This window comes from Arachis ipaensis, chromosome B2, assembly GCF_059453495.1.
Source record: "Arachis ipaensis isolate K30076 ecotype BB chromosome B2, ASM5945349v1, whole genome shotgun sequence".
In the NCBI taxonomy this organism is placed as follows: domain Eukaryota; kingdom Viridiplantae; phylum Streptophyta; class Magnoliopsida; order Fabales; family Fabaceae; genus Arachis; species Arachis ipaensis.
This window is the reverse complement of record NC_142437.1, coordinates 120139088-120156981: the sequence shown is the minus strand read 5'-3', so window position 1 is coordinate 120156981 and position 17894 is coordinate 120139088. Positions and strand designations below refer to the sequence as shown.

Below are 17894 nucleotides of genomic sequence, written 5' to 3'. Positions count from 1 at the left end.
CTTGAAAAATATGCTACATCAGTTATACTATTAATAAAAAAAAATCGATTTTAACAATAGATAATAGATTAAATTAAATAAGATAATTTTAATTATTATCTCATTTACTGAAATAATAATTGATGACATGTCCGTATGTGTTATGTTAAATGATTATTTAACCAAATATATCTGATTTTTTTTTATGTAAAGATGATATTCAAGATGTTAACACATATTATGCTATATAATTTAATTTTACACGTTAAATTATTTAATAATTTTTAATTATCTTTGTAGAAAAATGTTGGTAAGACATACAAGTAACTCTTTATCAATAATAATAATAATAACAATTATATTATGTTAATATAAAAAATCAATCACTAAATAAGTCATATATAAAATATATGTTACAATATAAAATAGACTTTAAAAATAAATAAGTTAAATAATACATATATTTATATATAAATATTTAATGACTAATTTAATGTTTAATTTTTTATGTTCATATACAATTATTTTTATAATTAAGTTAATAATTTAAAATTATTAAATAATAATTTTATAAAAAATATTAAATTAACTAATAATTATTAATTAACAGTTTCACACAAACATAACTACAGCTGAATCATTATCATGTGCGCATAGGATTTATATAATAATAATAATTTGGCAGCATATCTGATAATAGGCTTGAGGGAGTGTACTGTGTGGCCCATAATAGTTATGGAAAAGTATAAGTGAACAATAATTTTAGTGAATAATATAAATAATAGGGTTACAAATGTACATTATTCATAAATTTAATTAATGATGTAATTAATTTAATTATAATAATAACTATTTTTCAAAATTTAAAATATCAGATTTTTTAGTAGGAAACAGTTACACGTTTTCTATCCTTTCACACTTTATCTCTTCCCTTTCTTGATAGACCTTTTTCTCTTCTGCACTCTCAACCCAGCCCCAACCCTTCGTCCGACACCACTGCCATCATCATTGGCGACCACCGTCGCCTACCCCCTCTCTCTTCCCTCTCTTTTTTTTTTCCCTCTTTCTCCATTTCTCCTCAATCCCCTGTACATTACCCCTGGTCTCTGTGCAAAGTCCAACCCCGCGCGAGAAACCCCAGTGCAACCTAGCAGCGGCTGAGCTTTGTGCCGCTGCAACACTGCCTCTGCTACCCCTCTCTTTCTATTCTTCCCCTTTCACCAACGCAGGTTCCATGCTTCTTCCTGTTCGTGTTATTTCGTTTATTTATTTTAACTAATTTTTAATTCTGCTTTTAGCGTTTAGATTAGGTTTAGATTAATGGATTGATACTTTTTGGATTCCAAAATGTTTGATGGCTGATTTTTCTGGATTGATTGCTGCTTAAATTGAGTTTAAAATCCCTGTTTACATATTGTGCACACCATATGCTCGATGAAATGTCTGAGTGAAATTTTTTGTTTAATTCTTATGTTTGGCCAGCATTTGTCTTAAATTTTGTTATCTTTAGGCATTATAATTCAAAATTGTGTAATGTTATGTTATTTTTAATGATGTTTAGATTGAGTTTTGACATGGAACTTGATTTTTAGTTTTGTTTAAACCCCAAATTGGTTTAAAATTTTAAATTTAGTCATTTGATTAGAGTAATTTAAGAAATGCATATCATGTTTAGTTAAGTGAATTGAATGAAACTACCAATTCAGGTATGTTTTAAACATTCCACATGGTTGCCATTAGATTATTTTAAATTCTCATCCTTATGCTTCCATGCCATGTATGCATAAACAAATTTGGTCACAACTCACTTTACAGATGAAAATATATGCTCTAAGTGGAGATGCTGTTCATTTTGGATGCTCACTAAATGTGTTTTTTTGTTTCTGCATTCTTTTTTTATTTTTTCACGTTATATAATATTGTTAGAAAATATATGTACAGTTGTGCATAAGATACAATATAGTACTCAAAGGTCTCAAAATTCTAATTAACAAGTCCATAATACATACAACACTAATTACTACTATAAGAAAAATAAATTAATTAATAAACAAATAAGGAGAAGAAGAAAGAAGAGAGAATTGACAAGGAAGGAATTGAAGAAACGAAAATGGAGAATGGGAATGTATCATTCACATCCAAGAAGAAATAATGAGCTTTTTGACTTTTCAAAGCATAGAAATGGGCTTGGTTTTAGATTGTGTAGGTGTGATTCAGATGTAATAGATCCATGCATGCTCTATATAAATACTTAATATAAGCCTAACTAATTAGGTGAGTTTTTTATGAGTACACTTTTCATTGTTATTATTTCTTGTAAGTTATGTATAGTAATAAATTTTTAATGATATTTTTGGAAAAAGTATTAATAAAATCTTTTTAGTTGAAACTTGTTTAATAGTACGGTATCTATTTAGTTTGTATATGTTTGATTGTAGGTCATAGAATGTACAGACATTACTGGAAGTGATGACACAGATCTTGTTGATGAGGTTTGGTCTCTAGTATATTGCTGTTTTTTCGTGAATTGCATATTTGAATCGACCATTAATCCTCATGTTCATCGAATGATGTATGTTTTGAACTTATTTGCAGTTACCGGATCATAGTTGCCTTGCCGAAGACGAAATACCAAGAGTTAGGATGCAGTTTGAGCATTTGAAGCTGGCTTAGGATGTTTATATATGCAAGATATGCAAAAAAAGTCGGTTTCGATTCAATAGCGTAGCGAATGGTTATTTGGTACCCAGATGGTTATTTTGTAATAGCCTTGGTGTGGTGTGTATAATTAGTTACAATTATGTTAAACTAGATATTCGATTTAATAGGATAGCGGATGTTTATTTCTATTGTTACCCAGATGGTTATTTTGAATAGTCTGGGTGTAGTGTGTGTGATTCGTTAAAAGTATTATAAACTGGATGTTCGATTTAATAGGAGAGCGAATGGTTATTTCTTTTGTTACCCAGATGGTTATTTCGAATAATCTGGGTGTAGTGTGTGTGATCAGTTGCAAGTATTTTAATATGGATGTTCGATTCAATAAGATAGCGGATGGTTATTTTTACTGGTACTCAGATGGTTATTCGTAATAGTCTTGGTGTAGAGTATGTGGTCAATTACAAGTAATAAAGGTTAGATGTTCGATTCTATAGGCTAACAGATGGTTATCTCTATTATCACCTAAATGGTTATTTAGAAGAGTCTTCGTGTAGTGTGTAAATAGTAACAAATAGTAGAGGCTGGATGTTCGATTCCATATGATAGCGAATGGTTATTTTTGTTGGTCCCAGATGGTTATTTTTAACTAATAAATTTTACGCTTCGCTAATATCTTGAAACAGAATCAAAGTAGTTAGAGAACTAAAAATGTTATTCACCATGGAAATTTATCCTTTCTGTTGTAACAAAATTCCACCACGAAAACACGTAAACAATGTGAAAAAGGTATTTGTGGTCTTAAGACTAAGGTGCAATTTGGATTAACAACTTAAATAAGCTCTTTTTTCAAAAGAGCTTAAAGTAGAAGGACTTTTATTAATAACAACTTATAAATAAGTTATTTTGTGTTGATTTTTAGTTATAAAAGTACTTATTTTAAAGTTGTAGTGTTTGGATAAATAACTGAAAAAATACAATTTTTTTACACAAGAGAATGGATATTAAAATTCTAATTCATAATAATCTTGATGGCAATGCAAAAGAAATTATTGTATAGTTAGTACTTGTTGTTTTATTGTGCATGATATGGTAGGTGAAAATAAAAAATGAATATGAAATGTGTGTTAATGTATATTTGTTGCTGTTTTTTAGTTTGTTTATTGTGACTTTTCATAATTTAAAAGTAAAAAAAAAGTAGCTTCTGCTACTTCCCAAACGGGCTCTAGGTACATCTATTACTTTCTCTGATTCCGGTTCTTCCTCACAGGTTCATCAATAGTCCGCTCGCATTATTTAGAAAAAAAAATTTCATACGTATAAAATATATTATTTCTATATAACTATATATTATTGTTAAAATTTTAACACGAACCTTTATAACATCCATGATCGAAAATAATAAAGTCATAAATATGTAGACATCAAACATTATGCAACTATAGTATTTACAACCAATTTAACTCATATCTAGTTAAGCCACCATTTGCATCCATCGTTTCTTACAAAATTAAACATCCGTAATTTATAGAAATTAAAAGTCAATCACATGAACCAGAAACATATAAAGAAAAGAATTCTAAGATATGAAACCCAAACTCCATCAAATTTCATACCGTTTGCTTTAATCCAAGCATATGAAAATCAACAGCATAACACCACGGTCGTGTGGAGTAAGAGTACAAAGGCAGTTAAAAAATAAAATCAAGTTAAACCAGGTACTTGGAAGCATAGCTGTTACAAATTGAACTTCTAATTACGTAAGTCACCAACACAAGTCCTAATATAACCAGCTTGCTAGGCTCCAGAGATTTGCAACTTCAGAAATTGCTACCTAAATGATGTAGATCATGTCACATTTTTTGAATCCATCTTTTCTTCCAAAATTGAACATCCGTCCATTATATAAATTAACGGTCAATCAAATGAACCAGAAACAGATAAAGAATTAAATACTAAAATATCAAGGTCAGGCACCATCAAATTTCAAACATGTTTGCTTTAATCCAATGATCCATGAACCATGTGATATTACTATCCATGCTTTAATTTAAAAAAAAAACAAATGAAATCAACAGCACAACACCCACAGTTGTGTGCAGTAAAAGTACATAGGCAGTTAAAAAAAATCAAGTTAAACAAGATCCATGGAAGCATAGCTGTTAAAAATTGAACTTCTAATTACGTAAGTCCCCAAAACAAATACTAATATAACCAGCTTGGTAGGCTCCATAGATTTGCAACATCAGAAACTGCTACCTAAATGATGTAGCTCATGTAACATTTTTCATCCATCTTTTCTTACAAAATTGAACATCCGTCATTTATAGAAATTAAAGGTCATTCAAATGAACCAGAAACAGATAAGAAATTAAATACTAAAATATCAAGATCAGGCTCCATCAAATTTCAAACATGTTTGCTTTAATCCAAGGATCCATGCACCATGTGATATTACTATCCATACTTTAATTTAAAAAAAAAAACATATGAAAATCAACAGCATAACACCCACAGTCGTGTGGAGTAAGAGTACAAAGGCAGTTAAAAAAAAAACAACTTAAACAAGGTACTTGGAAGTCACAAAAAAAAAAAACAAGGTACTTGGAAGCATAGGTGTTACAAATTGAACTTCTAATTACGTAAGTCACGAAAACAAGTCCTAATATAACCAGCTTGCTAGGCTCCATAGATTTGCAACATCAGAAATTGCTACCTAAATGATGTAGAGAATGTAACATTTTTTCATCCATCTTTTCTTACAAAATTGAATATCTGTCATTTATAGAAATTAAAGGTCAATCAAATGAACCAGAAACAAATAAAGAAAAGAATACTAAAATATCAAGCCCAGGCTCCATCAAATTTCAAACATGTTTGCTTTAATCCAAGGATCCATGAACAATGTGATATTACTATCCATGCTGTAATTTAAAAAAAATATATATATGAAAATCAACAGCATAAAACCCACAGTCGTGTGCAGTAAGAGTACATAGGCAGTTAAAAAAAATCTAGTTAAACAAGGACCTTGGAAGCATAGTTGTTAAAAATTAAACTTTTTATTACATAAGTCACCAAAACAAGTCCTAATATAACCAGCTTGCTAGGCTCCATAGATTTTCAACATCAGAAATCGCTACCTAAATCATGTAGATCATGTCACAACGCTCAACTTTAGCCATTCATCCAATATAATTTTCCCACCGCAAGTATTAAAAAAATCAAACAGACAAATTAACTTAGAGCAAATTCCGGTTGTATGTGAATTTCCAGATGTGTTTCCGGATGATATTAATGAATTCCCACCTAACCGAGAGGTTGAATTTGCAATTGAGTTGGTACCTGGATCCGGTCCAATTTCAATTACTCCTTATAGGATGTCGCCTTTAGAAATGGCTGAACTGAAAGCTCAGCTGGAAGATCTGTTGGGTAAGCATTTTATCCGACCAAGTGTTTCTCCGTGGGGAGCGCCAGTGTTACTTGTAAAGAAGAAGGATGGGAGTATGCGGCTGTGTGTCGATTATCGGCAATTGAATAAGATCACTGTGAAGAATAAATTTCCGTTGCCTAGAATCGATGATCTAATGGATCAGCTACATGGTGCCAGTGTGTTTTCTAAGATTGACCTGCGATCCGGATATCATCAGATAAGGGTTAGAGACGAGGATATTCCGAAAACTGCTTTCAGGACCCGTTATGGTCATTATGAGTATACAGTGATGTCTTTTGGGTTAACTAATGCCCCGGCAGTATTTATGGATTATATGAACAGGATTTTTCGACCGTATCTGGACAAGTTTGTTATTGTCTTCATTGATGACATTCTTGTTTATTCTAAGACTGAAGAGGAACATGCTGATCACTTGCGGATTGTGCTTCAAATTCTGAGAGATAGGAAGTTATATGCTAAGTTATCTAAATGTGAGTTCTGGAAGAGTGAAGTGAAGTTTCTCGGCCACGTGGTGAGTAAGCAGGGGATAGTTGTGGATCCTGCTAAGGTGGAAGCAGTGATGAATTGGGAGCGACCAACTTCAGTGACAGAGATCAGGAGTTTCTTAGGTTTGGCAGGGTATTATCGCAGATTCATTAAGGGATTTTCACAGCTCGCCTTACCTTTAACTAAGTTGACTAGGAAGGATACACCTTTTATCTGGACTCCGGAATGTGAAGAGAGTTTCCAGGCATTGAAGCACAGGTTGACTACTGCACCTGTATTGGTATTACCTGAACCAAGTGAACCGTTTGAAGTGTATTGTGATGCATCTCTGAAAGGGTTAGGGTGTGTTTTGATGCAGCACCAGAATGTTGTAGCATACGCCTCACGGCAGTTAAGGCCGCATGAGATGAACTACCCGACACATGATTTAGAACTTGCTGCTGTTGTGTTTGCTTTAAAGATTTGGAGGCACTACCTCTATGGCGTTAAGTTTCATGTTTTCTCAGACCATAAGAGTTTGAAGTATCTTTTTAAGCAGAAAGAGTTGAATATGCGTCAGAGGAGGTGGATGGAGCTTCTGAAAGATTATGATTTTGAATTGAATTATCATCCAGGAAAAGCGAACGTTGTGGCGGACGCTTTGAGTCGGAAGTCTTTATATGCAGCTTGGATGATGCTACGGGAGGAAGAGTTACTGAAGGCATTTCAAGGTTTGAATTTGGGAGTTAGAGAAGAATCTGGAATTTTATGTTTGAGTCAGTTACAGATTTCAAGTGATTTTAAATCAGAACTTCTGAAGGCTCATCAAGATAGTGAAGCGTTACGTAAGGTATTACCAGCAGTTGAACAGGGAAAACAGTAGAGAATGTCAGAAGGTCATGATGGTTTATGGAGGTTCAAGAACCGGATTATTGTGCCTGATGTTGGAGACCTACGACAAAGTATCTTGAAGGAAGCTCACAAGAGCGGGTTTTCAATTCACCCAGGGAGCACTAAAATGTATCAGGATCTGAAAGCGATGTTCTGGTGGCCAGGTATGAAGAATGATGTGGCATTGCATGTATCTAAATGTTTAACGTGTCAGAAGGTTAAGATTGAGCATCAGAGACCATCAGGGACCCTTCAGCCTTTAGAGATTCCACAATGGAAATGGGAGAGTATCGCAATGGATTTTGTGATAGGGTTGCCTAGAACCCGATCAGGTTATGACGCTATTTGGGTGGTTGTAGATCGATTGACGAAATCAGCTCACTTTCTTCCTATCCGAATAAGTTGCACAATGGAGGAATTGGCTCGAATGTATATCAAAGAGATTGTCAGATTACATGGTGTGCCCTCTACTATTATATCTGATAGAGATCCCCGTTTTACATCAAGGTTCTGGGGAGCTTTTCAGCGTGCATTTGGGACTCAATTAAGCTTGAGTACTGCGTATCACCCTCAGACAGATGGTCAGTCAGAAAGAACTATTCAGACCTTGGAGGATATGCTAAGGGCTTGTGTTTTGGACCAGCCGGTAAGCTGGGACCGGTATATGCCATTAGTAGAGTTTGCTTATAATAATAGCTATCATGCGAGCATCGGAATGGCTCCATATGAGGCTCTGTATGGCAGAAAATGTCAGTCTCCGTTGTGTTGGTATGAAATTGGAGAAAAGAGTTTATTAGGGCCTGAGATGATAGCCGAAACGACTGAACAGATAAAGAAGATTCGTAGTCGAATGCTTATAGCCTAGAGCCGCCAGAAGAGCTATGCTGATCAGAGGCGAAAGCCTTTGGAATTCGAAGAAGGAAAACATGTCTTTCTGAAAGTTACACCAACCACTGGAGTGGGAAGAGCTATTAAGACCAAGAAACTGAATCCTCGTTATATTGGACCGTTTGAGATTCTGAAGAGAATTGGACCAGTGGCTTATAGAATTGCCTTACCGCCGTACCTTTCGAATTTGCACGATGTATTTCATGTATCACAGCTTCGGAAGTATACTCCTGACGCAAGTCATATTCTAGAACCAGAACCAATCCAAGTGAGAGAAGATCTAACACTTCCAGTGATTCCAGTGAGAATTGATGATACTAATATTAAACGATTACGCGGAAAGGAAGTATCATTGGTAAAAGTGGCTTGGAGTCGAGCTGGTATCGAGGAACATACCTGGGAGCTCGAATCAGATATGCGAAAGGACTATCCACATCTCTTTTCAGGTAACTAGATTTGAATTTTGAGGGCAAAATTCTTTATTAGGTGGGTAGGATGTAAACCCCGGTTAAAATTAGTAGATAATTAGTCAATAAATTAATTTTTAATAAGGAAGATTAGAAATGTGAATATTATATTAAATTAGGATAGAGCTCATCGAAATGAGAATTTTGACACCAATTTCGAAGAAATCGGTCCAAAATTAGACCGAACGGGCCGAACCGGTTGAACCGGGCCCAAACCGGGCCCAACCGGACCAGCCCTTTAAGTGAACCCACGTTCTTCTTCTCTCCATTTTTGGCAGCGTCGAAGAGCATCAGGGAGAAGAAAGGAAGAACGTCAAAATTGTTACGTTACCTTCCGATCCCCGTAACTTCTCCGTCCGAGCTCCAATCGCCGCACCGTTTGCGGCCACGCGTTCACCGCGTCGAGCTCTACATTTCTACCGGAACAATTTCATAGGTAACTTGCTATTTCACTCTCAGCTTCATCTTCCCCCAATTTTCGAATTTTAAGTGGGAATATTGAATTTCTTTGATTTCTGATGTTTTAGGATCCAATTAGCTTGAGAGAAACGTTCACTCTTGCTTATGTGAAGCTTGGATAAGGTGAGGATACGATAATTCTATTTTAATTTCATTAAATTTGAGCTTTGAGTATTAAATTGGGTATATATGTATTATGAATGTGTATTAGGTTGAAAATAAATAATTGGAGCTTGAAATTGTGAATACTGGAACTTGGAGGAAGCGGATTAGTTGAGTTTTGAGGGGCTGTCTTGGTTTTGAATAAATAGCTTTGGTCGTTACGTGGAAATCGGCTAAGGTATGGTTTAGGTTTCTTGCATTTAATATATAATGTTCTGTGAAAACTTAGGCTAGACGGCCATAGGATAAGTTGGAATGCAGGTGTATGTTTAATGTTTAGTAATTTGTTGATGAATATATTTGGTTGAAGTTTATTGGATAATTAGTTATTAATCTTGGATGGTGAATGTTATTGTTGATGAACATGGTTGGTCTAGTGCTAATGATTTGGTGAATTATTGATTTGAGATATTATGTGTTAGAAGCCTAGGGTTAGTGAACTATGATCCTTAGTTGAATTTTTGGTTGTTGGATTTGAATATTGTATGAATATAATTGTAAATCTGAAGTAGATTTATTGTGGTGACTGTTATGATGATGAGGAAGGGTATGTTGAATTGAAAAGAAAGCAGGTTTGGACCCGAAAAGGGTGGCAAAGTCCGAGTTTTAGAGGAGATGCTGCCGAAATTTTATAAAAAATTAGAGATTTTGTTTAGATGATTATTTAAAAGAGATTTAGATTTAAATGTTATATGGTTTGATTTTGAGTTATTAAGAAAGTGAGTATGTTTTAAGTTTGAAGTTTGATTCTTAGAAAAGAATGAATTATGTTTTGAATTGAAACTATTGATGGACGGAATGGGAGGTGTGATAATGAAGGATAAGGATTGAATATGTTTAATGTATGATGATGAATGAGATGCAATTGAGAATGATGTGGATGTTGAGGAATTATAATTGAATTATTTATATTGCTTATGAATTTGAATAATCTGAGATACGAGATTCCCTGGATTAAGTGCCGTGGCTTGCCACCACGTGTACCAGGTTGAAAACTCGATACTCTGTTGACCCTACGACGTAAGTGTGACCGGGCACTATATAAATTCCCGGGAATGTTACCCCCATTGAGCAATATTGATTATTTGAGAAAAATCTATGCATAGACTCTTGGGGATGCACGTCGGGGGACAGTCTAAGGACAATTCAGACTTGTCGGGTTGGCTGGATAACCGACAGATGAGCCTCATCAGCCATAGGACAGGCATGCATCATATGCATATTACTTGAATTACTTGCTTGTGTATTAACTGGGTGTGCCTAAATGTACTTGCCATGTTAAATGTATATTTGTTATCTGCAGTACTTGTAACCTTCTTGTGCTTGCCTTTGTCTGTTTAGTTGTCTGTGAAAATGCATGATGGAATCGGAGGTATGGAGGAATGGCAGAATGGGATTTAGATTTAAGGTTAAGTTAAGTTAGGTTTAAATATCCTTAGTAAACCACCTTTTATGGTTTCTGTTTAATACTTTAAGCTCTACAATCTGAGTGTCGGCGTTCTAGGATTGCCTCTGGCATTCCCAGGACCTTATATATTATGTGTGTGGCACCTTTACCATACTGAGAACCTCCGGTTCTCATTCCATACTATGTTGTTGTTTTTCAGATGCAGGTCGGGAGCCATCTCGTTAGGCGTCTGGACTCTTAAAGCGGAGGGGTTACTGGATAGTGTTGTTGTATAGTTTTGTTGTACAGTGATGTATATATATGTACTTAGCTTTCTCTCCGCATAACTTGTCCTTTTTGATCCTCTTAGAGGTTTATGGAGAGGCAGGATTGTGTGTATGTACTTTTGGGTTTTGGATATGTATGTATATATGTGTAAATATTCTCCGGCCAGTCTTGACTTCGCAGGCTGAGTTAGGAGCTTGTTATTTTGTATCTTTGGCACTCTATTCCTACTTCTGTTATCTTATGTTTGACAGTTACAGTTTTCTTAGCATGCAAGTTAACTCGTTCCTTGAGCGTTGCGCTTTTATCTCGCGATTTTTATTTTCCCTATCCTTCAAGGCTCCTAGCATATTATAACTCTTCTGCTATTATATGTACTTATTTTATTTTAGAGGTCGTAATACCACATCACCTCTGTTTTACGACTTAAGCGTAAAGCTTTGTGTGGTAGGGTGTTACAGAACTTCCATATGTTCACAAACACTTGGAGAAGTCAAACAGGCCAGAAATTTTCACAAGCAGCAAAACCATTCTATGGTAGTGAAAATAAAAGTTACTATGAACATCTAAACCTTCAATTAACGGTTATCGGGTTACTGGCCTTCAATCTGGGAAGGGAAACACAGCCCACGGCTTCTCTTGTTGTATCCGAGGATGACTCCAAGCGACGCGAACATGCAAGGGCTATAACCTACGGAGATTGCGGGTAAAGGACAACACCTGTGGTTTCTGGGCGACTTCCACGCGACGGGGCCACGGATGCTCGCCTACTGCTTCACGTCTTCACAATGGAGGCGCTGGGGGATGGTCGGTTCCGTGGGTGGCAGGATGGACGACGGGTTGCAGTGAAAAAGAAGCAGCTAATGTGGGAAGGTCTCCCTTCGTCAATGCCGTTTCAAATGGCGGTGAAGGAAGGCTAATGTTTCCTTTCTTGAATGGTGTTAGAAAGGTAGGGAAGGAGAAAGGTTTTTACTGTTGGGTCAAAGAAAGGGGTGTGAATGGGATGATTACATGGTAGTAATTAGATTTAGGGAAGAGGGGGTGTTTATGAGTAAAACTATGTTAGTAATCTAATTGGGCTAGTTTCTAGGGTCCGTTGTTCATATTGTTCAACTAAGTCATTATCTCCCTAGCATTCCCCGTATAGTTATATAAGACTAAGATATGAAACAGAGAAACCATAAACTACAACACCACGCAACTACTCTCTTGGTTTCATAAACAATGGAGAGTCCATGTGACACTGTGATCCAAGACATGGATCTCTTAACGGAGATCCTTCTCCGACTGCCAGTGAAACAAGTGATTCAATGCAAGTGCGTGTGCAAGAAATGGTTGTCAATCATCTCCAACCCCAAATTCCGTTATTCACACACTTGTCATTTATACGGCAAGTACAACATCCCTCCACCCACTGCTCTTTTGGTTCAGAATTTCGGAGACACCAAGGCTAAAAGAGCTTCTATTGTTCCCTTTCACACCAATAATAACAACGCCAACAAAATCTTCTTCCATCTTGATCCTGATCGACGCAAATACATGTCTTCTACTATTATACATTCTTGTAATGGTCTATTACTATGTAATGTTACACCCACACCCCATTCTGGTTTAACAACTTTTGAGATACGACTAGAATCCCACTTTCGCATATGCAACCCAGCCGTCAGCAATGACCACTGCGTTTATCTAGATTACCCGCTTGGCGATGTAGATTCCCCATGTAATGAAGATTTCTACATATTTGACCCTCTTAACTTGAAGGCATATCTTGTTTTCGAACCTCTGAAACAACCTCTTTCTTACAAAGTTATTTTATTTGGTGAAATGGAAGCTCCGTTTGGACATTATTATAGTCGTCTCAATCAACTCAAACCCCGAATTGGGATTCGTTTGTATTCATCAGAGACGTCTTGTTGGAGTAGTGTTGTTTGCAATCTTCCTAATGATTTACGTGTCCCAGAGGGAGTTTATTGCAATGGTGCTGTTCACTGATTTCGTTTAGATGATGACAATTCCGTTTATTTCGATGTCAATCGGCTTTGCTTTGATAAATTGCATTTAGTCCCTGCATGTGTCGACTCAGATTCGGAGCTCTTGTGTGTTAAGTATTTAGGAGAATGTAAAGGGAGGCTGCACTTGATTCTATCTGATAGTTTGGAGTTTGATATTTGGGAATTAGAGGAAGATTACTCTTCATGGGTTGCCAGATACCGTGTCAATCTTAATCGCATGCATGATGGGGAATCGGCCTTGTGCTGGAATGTTTCAAGTAATCCATTTTCTGTGTTAAGTTTTGTTCTTCGCCAAGAAGAAGAGGAGGAGGACTCCATGCTTGTATTGTTCAAAGATGGTAAAATAATGTCTTATAGCCTAAAAAATTATGGTTTGAGGGTTCTTTGTAAATTAGATAAAGTGCCTAGATCTGTTCATCACTACTTTGAGACTTTGTTATGTGTTGGAAATTCATAGATCGATGTAGAGCAAGTGCATTATTAGTTCATCCAACATTGGAGCAGTGATAGATGTACAACTTCTTCTGTATGTTCTTCAAATAATAAAAAAATAATTTTAAAGTATCATTTTAATTTACACTAAGAACCAATTTTGGGTTTATGAAAAATACTATGCACTGTTATTTCAAATAACATAGTTGCAATTCAATTTTTCTTATATTTGAAACCTAATCCAACCACTAAATAAAACAAGTCAAATGAAATCTAATGGTGTTATATTTGATTTACTAAGTTAAAAATAATTGGTTTATAAAATAGGGCAAGTTATCAAAATAAATTGTTTATCTTTTAATATTATTAGAATACAACATTTATACATTAAAGAGGCAAATACATCTTTCTTATCTTTCTTATTTTTATAAAAATCGTAATAGAAATAAGGTGGATTATGATTTACGAAGTAAACTCTGATAGGAATGCAATGGTTCAGGTTAAAATATGTATGAGAAGAAACCGCTACAGGTTAAAAAATTTTAATATGGAAACAAAATGAGTGATATACTTTAACATGGTAATTTTTGGTATTTTTTAAAATTGTGAGAGTACACAAATCGGACCCTCCGATTTGTGTTGAAAAAGTTGAAAAAAATTCAAAGTAGATTTGTGTTAAAAATTTAAAAAAATTCAGAGTACACAATTCGGACCATGCGAGTTTTTTGGTGATGAAATTTTCCTTCACAAATCGCATGGTCCGATTTGCAGCTGATGAAATTTAAAATCTGAAATGTGGAATTCGGACCCTCCGTTTTTCTTGTACTGAGTATTTTTTTTTTTACAATTTGAGGGACACAACTCACATGATCCGAGTTCTGTTTTCTCTGATCCCACAACGAGGTGAAGCACCCCCTCCTCCCCAGTGGCGGATCCACGGGGGACCTAAGGTGGCCATGGTCCCCCCAAAATTTTTTTAAAAAAATAGTAAATAGTAATAATTAATAATATTAAATTTTTTTATATATAATATTAAAAAAATATAAGTTACAAAATTTTATAAATTAAAATAACTAAAAACTGCACTATGTATTGGATATTTGAATTATTGTTGCTCTTGTTAACAAATAGCCCATTTTAATAATTAATAAAAATAGTTCTATTATACTAGCCCAAGCCCATACTATTAATTAAAGTAACCCTAGTACATTTTTCAAATATTTGTTTCAAACCGTCAGAGGCCACTTTTCTCTCTCTTTTAGTGGTTTTCAAACTTTTGTTCTTCTACTTTTCTCATTCTAATTTTCCTTCCATACTAAAACAAGACATATGAAGAAAAACCATTGAAGAGAAGTGAACAGCAAAATATTAACCATTGAATGCACAACAAAGATTCAAAGAGGTATATTTCAATTTTTTTTAAGTTAATAACAATGTCAAGTATTATTTATATTATTTATTTAAAATAATTAATTTATTTTTTTATAATGGACAGTGTTCAAAGATTGAAGTGAGGACAAAACTCAATAGAATTATTTTTTGGTGAGACTTGGAATAAAAAAATAATCAGGTAAATCAATAACTTTATTTTTGGTTATTATATATTTGTGTTTCTAAAATTATTTGTTATTGCTCAATAGGTTTAATATTTTTTTTTAAGAAAATAATATATATGCAATTATTTTTATTTTTTTTGTTAAATAGTTCAAGTTAAGTTAAAAATGTCAAAAATGAAAACAATTCACTCGTTTTTTCAAGAGAAAAAAGAGAATATATGATGAACAAAATTCAGCTTCAGATTCTTTGAGTAATGTTCAAAATATTATTGAACAACCTGTGACACAACTTGTTGAGCAAGATATTCAAGCTTCCAAAATAACAAGGACTGAAATAGATCAAGTTAATATTGATACATTGATGCGTGATCCCGGAAAGCGTCCGTAAAAAGGATGTTGTCACTGTTGAACACCACTATCGTGTTGACATTTTTACTAGCGTGATAGATTTTCAATTGAAAGAGCTAAATAGTAGATTTAGTGAGCAAGCAACCGAGCTCCTCATATTGAGTACATCTTTAGATCCTAAAGATGCTTTCAAGTTATTCAGTGTTTGCAACATATGCAATCTTGTAAAGAATTTCTATTCTTTAGATTTTTCTGAGCAAGAAAAGATTCAATTGGATTATGAGTTACAACATTATGAACTTGATGTGGTTAAAGCTCCAGATTTTCAAAATTTGTCTACTCTTGCTGAATTGTATCAAAAATTGACAGGGACAGGAAAATCAAATATATATCCTTTAATTGATAGATTAATTCGTCTTGTTTTGACTCTTCCTGTGACAACAGCAACAACTGAACAGGCCTTTTCAGCTATGAAGATTATTAAAACAAAGCTTCGAAATAAGATGGAAGATGAATTTTTAGCAGATTGTATAATTGTATATAATGAAAAGGAAATAGCTTCAAAAGATTTTAGTTCTATGAAGCATCGTCGAGCAAGTTTAAAAATATCAAAATCTTAAAGTATGTAGTTGAACATTGACTTTTACGTGGAGTTGGAATAACAGAATTTGGAGTTGGAGATGATTGAGAGCCATTTCTTGCAGACGCACTTGCATTGAATCGCTTGTTTCACTGGCAACCGGAGAAGGATCTCCGTTAAGAGATCCACGTCTCGTATCACAGTGTCCCATGGACTCTCCATTGTTTACCAAACCAACAGAGTAGTCGCGTAGTGTTGTAGGCTATGGTTTCTCTACTGCTTCATATCTTATGACTTATAATCTTATATAACTACCTAGTTATGGGCCACACACCTCAAGCCTATTAAGCATATATGCTGCCAAATTATTATTATTATTATTATTATTATTACATAAATCCTATGTGTACATGATAATGATTTAGATATAGTTATTTTTGTGCGAAACTGTTAATTGATAATTATTAAATAATTTGATATGTCTAATTAAATTATTATTTAATAATTTTAAATAATTAAATTCACTATAAATATATAGAACTGTATATGAACTTTCACTATGTGTATATATAAAATTAAGAATTAAATCAGTTATTAATTATTTATATATAAATATATATATTATTTAACTTATTTATTTTTAAAATTTATTTTATATTGTTAATTAAATGTATTTTATACGTGACTTATTTAGTAATTTATTTTTATATTAATGTAACATGAATGTTATTATTATTATTGATAAATAGTTACTTGTATGTCTTACTAAAATTTTTCTATAAAAATAATAATTAAAAATTATTAGATAATTTAACGTGTTTATTTTAGTTGTATAGTATAATATGTATTAATATCTTAACTATTATTTTTATATAAAAAAATCACATATATTTAGCTAAATTATTTAACATAACACATATGGACATGTTAATTATTATTTCAACAAAAGAGACAATAGTTAAAATTATCTTATTTAATTTAATCTATCTATTATGTATTACTAAAATCGAGTTTTTTTCATTAATAACTTAGTTAATATAGCATCTTTTCAATGTGCTAATTAATTAATTATTTATTTGATTTAACTGAGATAAATATCAAATTATTTAATATTTTATTTGATCATATCAACTATAACTAATTAATTATATTAGTTATTTGATTTGATTGGAATAAATGAATTGATTTTGTTTTAATTTGCATGTATTTTTTTGTCTTATATATTTTTATTAATATTTTTGAGAGTGTCAATTATTTATTTGATTTGATTGAGATAAATATTAAACTATTTAATATCTTATTTGATTATATTAACTATAACTAATTAATTATATTAATAATAGAATTTGATCACATTAACTATTACTAATTAATTATATTAATTATTTAATTTGACTAGAATAAATAAATTAATTTTATTTTAATTTGCATAAAATTTTTTCATCTTATATATTTAATAATTTTTAAGAATGTCATAGTTAATTATTTATTTAATTTGATTGAGATAAATATTAAATTATTTAATATTTTATTTGATCATATTAACTATAACTAATCAATTATATTAATTATTTAATTTGACTAAAATAAATAAATTATTTTGCTTTAATTTTTTTTATGTATTTTGATTAATGATTTTTTAGAGTGTTATAATTCATTAATTATTTGATTTGATTGAGATAATTAAATATCAAATTATTTAATATTTTATTTGACCATATTAACTATAACTAATTAGTTATATTAATAATTTGATTTAGTTAGAATAAATAATTTGATTTTCTTTTAATTTACATTAATTATTACATTTAAAATTATACAATTATTTTAATAATAATTAACAAATATTAAATAAGATTATTATAGAC

The 17894-nt window shown here is 32.8% G+C and overlaps 1 protein-coding gene and 1 long non-coding RNA gene across 2 annotated transcripts; both read left to right on the top strand.

Annotated features, from left to right (window-relative positions):
* The first annotated feature begins 9453 nt into the window (after window positions 1-9453).
* On the top strand, window positions 9454-11317 carry LOC148575416 (uncharacterized). The gene is made up of 2 exons (XR_015905301.1): window positions 9454-9601; window positions 11031-11317. It is a non-coding gene; the product is annotated as an uncharacterized LOC148575416 (long non-coding RNA).
* Window positions 11318-12319: 1002 nt separating this feature from the next.
* On the top strand, window positions 12320-13567 carry LOC107627930 (putative F-box protein At3g47150). Its single transcript, XM_016330738.2, has 2 exons — window positions 12320-13076; window positions 13182-13567. The coding sequence occupies exons 1-2, from the start codon at window positions 12320-12322 to the stop codon at window positions 13565-13567; spliced, it is 1143 nt and encodes a 380-aa protein (XP_016186224.1).
* Window positions 13568-17894: the final 4327 nt, after the last annotated feature.